The 9,749-nt window shown below is 35.3% G+C and overlaps 1 protein-coding gene across 1 annotated transcript; it reads right to left on the bottom strand.

The window, feature by feature from the left end:
• Positions 1–5,649: 5,649 nt before the first annotated feature.
• LOC118647000 lies at positions 5,650–8,130 on the bottom strand. Its single transcript, XM_036291037.1, has 2 exons — positions 6,360–8,130; positions 5,650–6,272 (listed from the first exon to the last, which is right to left on the bottom strand). Exon 1 carries the CDS (start codon positions 7,193–7,195, stop codon positions 6,722–6,724), a length of 474 nt encoding a protein of 157 aa, XP_036146930.1. The 5' UTR covers positions 7,196–8,130; the 3' UTR covers positions 5,650–6,272; positions 6,360–6,721.
• Positions 8,131–9,749: the final 1,619 nt, after the last annotated feature.

Raw genomic sequence — 9,749 nt, 5'->3', positions numbered from 1 at the left:
GTATAGTACTCGGCAATATTTCACCACGCTTACGCTTCTCAACACTGCTATCCATCAGTGACAACTTGTCGTCATAATTTGTAACGCGTATCGCCAACGGTTGTCGCATGAACCTCATTTTCTACTAACAAGGGAACGGACAGAACTGTCCCTCACCGATTTTAATGAGCTTTGGATATGTTGTAGAACACAAAAAAATATTAGACCCATATTTTTTTTTAGCGGTGTATCTCAACGTTTAGGGGTTGAAACCACTCTTCGAAAATAACGCGTTTTTTCGTTTTTGGCGAATATCTTTGAAAATATAAGGTTTATGAAAAAATGATTTATACAAAAGTTTTATGGTATTTTATACTCTTTACAATAGTATATTTAGATTTTCCAAAAATTTCAAACTTTTTAATTTATTTTACCCCCACTTCTTTTGTTTAATTTTGAAAATTTTGTAAGGACAAAAATTAAAGAGCATTAAAAGCCAAATCCATCCATGTAATAATATATGGATTCCATCATTCTCAATTATTGGCAAAACGAAATGATAATCTCGTGCTATAGGTGCCGCGCTAGAAGTTGCGTTATTTCTTTAGTGGCGTCACATTCAATAACTGTCTTTTCTGCGTATATTTTTATATTAGAACATAAAAATATTAATTACATAATACTCAACGTATTACACAGTATAAAGTATAAATGCATATATATAATAAAAGTAGCATATATATATGTATGTGCGTACGTACATTTTCATTGTTACAAATGCGAATATAGATTAATATAGAGCAAAATATTTTTTTAATATTTAAAACTGCAAATACAATATAACAAAATATATAATATTAAGAGAAAAGTATAAAATATAAACTGCAATAACTATTTGCATAATTATATTATTTACACTATATGCACATAGCACACTCTGATAATAAAGATAATATAATTATATAATTTAATTTAATGAGTTTGAAAATACATTTACACGGATATATATATATACATTTTGCAGATGACACGGGCGAATAAGTTTAATATCAGTGTTGATAGACGGGCCGGTTGTTCTCGCGCAGGCGCATCATATGAGGCTTCAGTAAAATATCCATTAGTAATAGGAAGGCGATCTTTGGTCCCTATACAATTTTTTTGCAAATTTATAAAAACCAGGAAAGAGTATAAAATACCATAAAACTTTTTTTTGTATAAATCATTTTATCATCAACCTTATATGTATTTTCAAAGATATTCGCCAAAAACGAAAAAACGCATTATTTTGAGGGGTGGTTTCAACCCTTAAATGTCGAGATACGCCGCTAAAAAAAATATGAGTCTAATATTTTTTCATGTTCTACAACATGTCTAAAGCTCATTAAAATCGATGAGGGACAGTTCTGTCCGTTCCCTTGTAAGTAAAATGATAAGATCGAACGCCTATTTATATGCGTGCAAAACCGTAAATCGTTCAGTAGCAAAGATATTCATGCTGTTAGCACATTATATCCCTCCGATATTCTTGATTTAAACGCTGTTCGACGGTTCCATACCGTTGATAAAGAATTGTAGCGAATGCCATCGGGTTGTGGTTTGTTAAATTACATGATAAACGCGCTTCCTTTCGAGTTACATATCCCTGGATATCAGTTTTGCGACCCGGAAACACACTTGAAAAAGCGATTAGCCAGAGGCCATCAGGGTATAAATTCACTGGACGCAGCGTGCCGCGAACACGACATTGCTTCAATGCAAAGATTGGCATGAAGAAGACGTCGATGAAGAAAAAGACAACAAAAAAGAAACGAGTACTTCCAACAGCAAAACGAGATGGCATGTTATTGATACTACCGATATTGAGTGCACTCGGATCTATGATCAGTGGAGCGTCTAGCGTGGCGAAAGTGGGAATAATAATAAAATCGCGCGAAAACAGCTCGAGGAGCTACAACGTCACAATCACACGATGGAAGGTCGCGGGGTGTATCTTGGTCCGTATACAGGTGGAAAGGAGCTGTATCTCGCGCCATACAAATACGGAAAAGGTGTAACAGCAAAAGGAAAGAAAACGTCAAAAAGACGTTAAAAATGCCTGCAGGTGCAATGACGAATGTGCAACTGCAGCAACTGGCTATTCGTATGCGTATTCCATACTTTAGAGACGTTTTCATGCGTAACGCATTACCAATAAGCGGTCCACGTCGAAACGAGAGCGGTATCGTAAACCTAGATGATGCGACGGGTCCCGGTACTCATTGGGTAGCGTATGCAAGGAGAGACAATCACGTGATATATTTCAATAATTTTGATAATCTTCGGCCACCTAAAGAACTTGTACGATATTTCGGAGACGGTGTGACAAAGATAGAGTACAATCGTCCTATTAAACCTACGATCCAATACAAAAGCATTTGTGGAGAGCTGTGTCTTTTTCGAACGGTCGATGCGCATGAATTTAAAGCTCGACAGCGTGCTAATTAACTCAGCATTTATTGGGCGGTTTTTCAATCATATCGTTGATACTTACGCTAACTGGGAAGAGTAGCATCCTCACTATAACGTACTTTCCAATCATAGATTTGAGCGATGACGATTACGAGCTCTAATGAACTTTGAGACACAACACGATTCCGAACGTAAATGCTTCGAATAATAAGTTTTACCTTGATGAAGACGACGTGGAAATTACGATTCTTAAAGAATCGTACGAATTGCAAGCCATAAACGAGTTTTTGAAACACACTGTTTCGTATTGTCTTAAATGAGAATATATATTGACGCGTTGAGTGAAAGCATACAGCTCTAACGGATAATATACATGGGCACCCCACGTGTTTATCTTAGTTTAATTTTAAAAACAAACCCTTAGCATGAATTCGGGAGATTTCGGGAAATTCCGTCATCTCCGCTTTGTACATCTAATCGGGTGCGATCCTGCTCGAGGATTCCGCGCCAAACACTCCTGTAAAGACTGTCGACTCGTTACGAACTTCCGCTCGACTTATCTTGAACTCAACTTTAATAAATTTCAAGATAGTTGCACAATAATACAGTTTTTTTTTTATTAATTGTCTGCACCACCATCCGCGCTTGTCTTCATCATAATTAAACAGAAGTCAGTGTCTCAACTCACGTCGCTCGTGGATATACAACACCCGGGATTTATACGCAAAAAAGAACAAACACACACAATTCTGAAACGTCTGGAATATGCAGTTAACGATAATGATGATAGAGAGATGATAGAGAAAAGATAACGATAAAGACAACAATGATTTCCCGATAGTACTTCGCGCGAATAACAATACAATGAGGAGCGAGATAAAATGCGCCTATAAAATAAATTTTAGCAAGCCCAACAATAATGGATCGTTGCTGGGATTTTCTTCAGATCGTATATTAGAGCCGCGAAAATGATCCAAATCAAACTTATCGATTTACATTATCAACGTAAACATTATCCGCATACAATGTAACGTGATCTCGAGTGCATACGTAAGTAACGACAAGCGCATGCATACGATACATGAATTTTCTCCGAACGTGGCACCAGGATATAAGATCTCGAGTGCATACGTAAGTAACGACAAGCGCATGCATACGATACATGAATTTTCTCCTAACGTGGCACCAGGATATAAGATCTCGGAAACACTGAGGCAGATCATTTATCTGCCGATCACCGCACGGAGCATTTCGAATTTGACGATACGAGTCGTCGATCAGCACGGACGATTGCTTAATTTTCGAGGAGAAGAAATCACCGTCAGATTGGATTTACGACGACTACGACGATAACGCTTGTGTAGGCGCTGCGTGAGATGCTTGTGTTGAACGGGCACGTAAAAGATAACGCAACATTTACGAAACCAACATTTAGTAGTAAATTTTAATCACCAAGAAAAGAAGTTTGCACCGAGGAAAAGAAGCTTACCGCGTCAAACGTTGCATTTCTACAATCTTTGGGATTCGCAGTACGACAATGATAGACATCTTAAACATCGAAAATAAGCAGATCTTCGATGATCGCATCATCAAGACTCATCGAGACTCACACGTACAATCCGTTCGCCAATATGTTTGATCACAGCGATGAGATAAGAATACCTATACAACATTAAGATTTATATACGTTACCGTCTGAAAGTTTTCTATACATCGAAAGAAAACTTATGATAAAAAAACCAGTTGCGGGATCTGATGTGACATTGGGGAATAACGCTCATCACGAGTTGATCTTGATACGCGCGCGCAATAATTGTTTAGTTGGCAATCCAGCGCAGAAACCGGAAATTGAATTCAAAGTACACTGGCAAATGCCGCATGTGTTGTTGAATGAGAGAAATAAACTATCGATGCTGCGTGCTCTGGAAAGCGGGCAATACCTCAATGTAGCTTTTCGCTCGTGAGATCTGTATGAGTTTCCATTATTGCAACGCACAACCAAACATATATGAGCTATCAAGACCGCTACTCAGCTCGAGAAGCCGCGTTACATCATCTTCGCTCTGCAGGCTGGTAGGAAGAACGTCATGCTTGAGAACAAGTCGATTTGATCATTGTAAACTGACAAATGTAAAACTGTATCTAAACTCGGAATATTATCCGTATGACGATATGAATCTGGATTTCGATAAAAGCAGATGGTCAATTCTGTACGATATGTACACGCGTTTCTGTAAGGACTATTATGGGGACAATAATCTTGAGCCGAATCAATCTGTCGCGAATTTTCGGCATAAAGATCCGTTTGTGATTATCAATTACTCTCGACAAAAGCGCAACTGTAGATGTGCGCATAGAATTTGATTAAGGAGAAAGTGCCCGCAAGCACCATCGCGTACTGTCTCATCATACACGATCGCGTAGTTCAGTACAATCCGTTGACCAACGTTGTGCGCAAAATTACCTAAGACGACGATGACGCCCCTCTTTTCTCCTGAAAATATATTTGAGACGATATAAGAATCTATAACGCATTGATGTGGATCACAGTCTTCTCAACGATAACAGTCATGTCTGTACCAACGTTCGTGGACCTGCAAGGTTTCTTCGTTGGGGGAAACTTTGTCGTGAAGGAATTTGCCTCTCTCAAAAATGGCGTCGAACTCTCTCACTATATTTTTGACTGCTGTGAACCATGGAACAATCTCACCAAGGTAGAGAAACATCAGGCAAGGTGGTTGATTAATAATCATCACGCTTTACAATAGGAGGTTGAAATGATTCCATACAGCATGACTAGGAGTTTAATTACAACGGCGGTAATGGATGCAACGGCGGCCAAAGATGAAATTATTGTATATGTTAAGGGACGTGAGAAACGAGAATGGCTGCTGGATTTGCTCCTGGACGAAGCGATACAAGAAGTCTATGTTGAAAACATCGAGACGCATTATGAAAATATTGAATCTTTAGATAAAATGAATGTTACGCATACTTTACATTGTCAGAAACATGTAAACAATTGCGCTCTACAAAATGTATTTAAACTATTTAATTGGTGGTCTAACAATAAAAAATAAAAATAAAATATATACAATTTTTTTTAAATTTTATTTTACCTTATCATATTTCCTTTTTTTCCCCTTTAATAAAATCTACATTTAATAAATTAAATTAATTTATATATATAAATTAGGATAATTGGTAAGAGACAGAAATAATTCTTAAATAATTTTTAAACTTTTATACAAAATACATATTTATTTATTTATTAAGCAAAGCATCATATATAATATTGTCAAATGCATAAGTTACTAATTCGCAATCTATTATACAAGTTTTATCGCATTTTTCATTTAATAATTTGAGTGCGTCACACTCGTTACAAATATTATCTCGTTGCAAGCAGTTTACAAATTTATTATATTTTTCTTTAACTACATGCATATCATGCCACAACTTAAAATATACATTATTAATAATATTTTCAAATTTAAGTAAAAATTGTACAGTTGATGGTTTTATGTGCATAATTTTGTTATTTAAAGTGAATTTTATAACACTCTCGTAATTTGATGACTTCTATATGAAGATTATCAATCCATAGCGATGTAGTTGAATCCATATAGTGATGGTTGACTGCAGGAGCCGCTCGATATTCGTACGTTTCTGATTCATCATTACCATCATGTGGAAGTTGTATCTCATTGCCCTTGTCGCCAAGAATCATCTCCACAAAAGGCTCAGGCCCCATGCTGATTCCCATGTCCAAATATTTGTATGAGGTAGCCGTAAGGGAAAATCTTCTCAGGATGCGGGGAGTATGGCGCGGCTGTGATACTGTTCTGTAAAGAAAAAAAATTGCAAGTTAGAAATAAAATCTAAATAAATATGTAACAAATTTTTTGATTTAATTGAAAAAAAATACTTACGGTTTATCGCACGCTTCGTTTTCCTGAATTGGAACTTGGAATTTAGTAGTTCATCTCGTACGTTTTTTCCGATCGACTCCAGCAGTTAACGTTGTCGGGAACCCTTCCGATGTCTATAATAAGCGACTGTAGTGAGAATGTTCGTAATGAGCGACTGATGTATGGTGATGTTCTTCTTATATGGTGCGCCTCTCCATGTATTAATAGTAGAAGTAGTAGTGGGCATGGTGACTATGGTTGAGACTGTGGCTATTGTTGTATTGGTAAACGGATTGTACGTGTGACGATTGTTGTAACTACGACTGTGACTTGATAGGTAGATTGATTTTAGTGTGTGCAAATAGGACAAATGTTGCACGGAATTAAGATGAAAACTGGTCTTCTGCAATTAGAGCAATATTTGCCGTTAATTGCAGAACCGTGTTCGTTAAGTGTTCACGCACGACGCACCTTTTATCGGCATCCATGATCGCCACTCCGATCATACATTCGGCACATGCAATGTATGTGCCTGTACCATATGTTTCTTCAGTTTTATAGAAACAATAAATGGAACAATGTTTAGTTTCCATGTTTAGTGCCCGCACTTGTGAAATAGAAATGTCTTTTTCTCGAGCTTCATAGAACTCCTCACTACAGTCACTCATATACTGGCTGTCTTTAGACACCATACTCTTGCGATCCTCTTTCTTCTCCGTCTCAAAAATGAGCTCAGGCACATTTTCGTCAAATTCGTCTACGATGTCCATTGCATTTTCTTCATCCATATGCATGAAATTATCAACGGCTCTTTGATGATTGATGTGTTCATCAATGTGTTTATTATTTATATCCATATTTACATTATTTACATTTTTATTATTATTATGTACATTATGTACATTATTTAGATTATGTACATATTGTTACGATCGCGCTGGACGCACGATGCATTTCGACTCTCGGCTGCGCGGCGTCCTCCTTAGCAACCACGCTGTTTACGCGGACGTGCTCGTCAGATTTGATTCGGAGCTGTCAACCTGAACGGACGTGCTCTGTTTCTTTGTCCGAAAACGTTCTGTATTTTAAGCTACATTAAAGAGCTTTGAAAGAGAAAAAAGCTAATTGAAGTTTGGAACGTTTTTGGAGCGATTATTAAAAAACAATTTGGCACACTTCTTCTTTGACAGAGAAGTCCTTCTGAGTGCCTCACACGAAATGCAAAAGACAGGAATACGATACACCCTGCGGAAGACACCCTTATACTCAAAAACCTACCCCAAAATCACTTTAAAAATTCTGCCTTCGCTAAAAATAATTTGGCACACTTCTCCTTTGGCACAGAGGACCTTCTGAGTCCCGCACACGAAATGCAAAAGAGAGGAACACGATACAATCTGCGGAAGACACCCTTATATTCAAAAAACTACCCCGAGATCACTTAAGAAATTCTGTCTTTGCTAAAAATAATTTGGCAAACTTCTCCTGTGGCACAGAGGTCCTTCTGAGTGCCCCACACGAAATGCAAAAGAGAGGAACACGAGACACCCTGCGGAAGACATCCTTATATTTAATTAACCTACTCCAAAATTACTTAAAAAATTCTGCTTTTGCTAAAACACGCAAATATTCGATGAGAATCTTTTATTGTGCAGCAGGTGTAGCAGCAAGGCAGACAAAGAACTTGCGATTAGGTACCTGCTATCTTACTATTGCTTACTATCGCTTTTATCGCTGGATGTGTAATCACTGTCAATAGATACTGATGTATATATATTGCATATATTGCAATTACCTAATATTCTTAAAAGTTATTGATTGTTTGATAATATTGGTTTTATTTTTGTTGAGAACGCTAGTAAAAACTTAAATTATTGAATTATAAATAATATAAATTAATAAATTAATTAGTAATTAGATTATAAATAATAATGATAATAGTAAATAATTTAACATGAAAAAATTTTTTTAATTAAAGAGAGTTTAAAGAATATAGAATTTAGAAATAAGAATTGAACTTTTAAATTTAATTTTGATTTTATTTAAATACACACACTCGTTGAACGTTTAAAGTTATGAAATTTTTTTTACTAAAATTTTATACTAATATATTTTTATAATTTCACATTTATGTATTACTGTTATTTGTATTTTTTGCATTTTTCAGCTATTTCAAAAACAAAAGAGAAAAGTTGACAATAAGAAATACAAATATTACAAAAGGATATAGAATGAAAATAAAGAAAATATACAAAATGTTGTACAGAATATATTGCAATCTCGATCCAGCGTTGCAATCAGTATTAAGAAGACCGAATCTGTACTTGATGATATCTCAAATGAAAACGAAACGCCTAAAATCTATTCACCTTTGAATGAAGAAGTTAATATAAAAGATGAAGAAGTTAACATAAAAAAATTAAATGAAAAATTGCATGATATAAATAAAACGTTATGTGATAATTCTAGTACACCACAGCGACATATATTACAATCGACGTGTAAACTACTTTTTGACAATACGGAAATTGATAACTTTTCTAACATCACAAGTGAAGAAGGAAATAACGTAGATTCTGTAACTGACAGTGATTACACATCCAGCGATAAAAGCGATAGTAATAGTTCCTTAAAATGTCAACAGAATTTAAAATTATCAATACAAAAGAAATTTTGTATTTTACAGGGACAATTTCATATTCAACAAAATATTATTTTCGATGAATATGAAATTGTAAATAAGGATAAAGTACGAGAAATAATACAGAATAATATGGTGCATAAGTTTAATTTTCCATGTCCACTACAATTTTATGGCGGAATACGACGAAATATAAGTAGTTTAGTTACATACGCAAAGTGCAGATATATGAGCCACATACAACAATTTAAATTTGATATTTCAGATTTAAATAATGCTATTGTCGAAATATTTGTTTCTAGTACAAAATGCACTGAAATATTACACGAAGGTCGACCTATTTTTTGCACTTTAAGAGGTAAAGCGCGAGATGAGGCTAAAATGAAAATGCGTTATATGTCTCCTCGAATGTTGCAATTAAATACGTTACAGAATATAAATAATGAACTTGCTCAAGATGGATATCTTCAAGAATTGCGTATGCTTAGTACGTATCAAAAAGCAAAATCCGAAGAGAATAATAAAAACGACTTACATCTTTCTTCCTACGATTTATCTGATTTATTTCAGAAATATATTACAGATCAACAATCTAATGATCCATATATACGAAATATAGGTTTGCCATTTCATGTATATATGTATACAGAAGAACAAATTAGATAAGAATGACATTATAGTTCATTTTGATGCTACTGGTTCTATTATTCGCAAGCCAAAAGATATTAAGTGCAAACGTGTTTTGTATTATGCACTGGTAGTAAATAAAA

Source organism: Monomorium pharaonis, chromosome 8 (assembly GCF_013373865.1).
Source record: "Monomorium pharaonis isolate MP-MQ-018 chromosome 8, ASM1337386v2, whole genome shotgun sequence".
Taxonomy (NCBI): Eukaryota; Metazoa; Arthropoda; class Insecta; order Hymenoptera; family Formicidae; genus Monomorium; species Monomorium pharaonis.
This window is presented reverse-complemented; position numbering and strand designations above follow the sequence as displayed.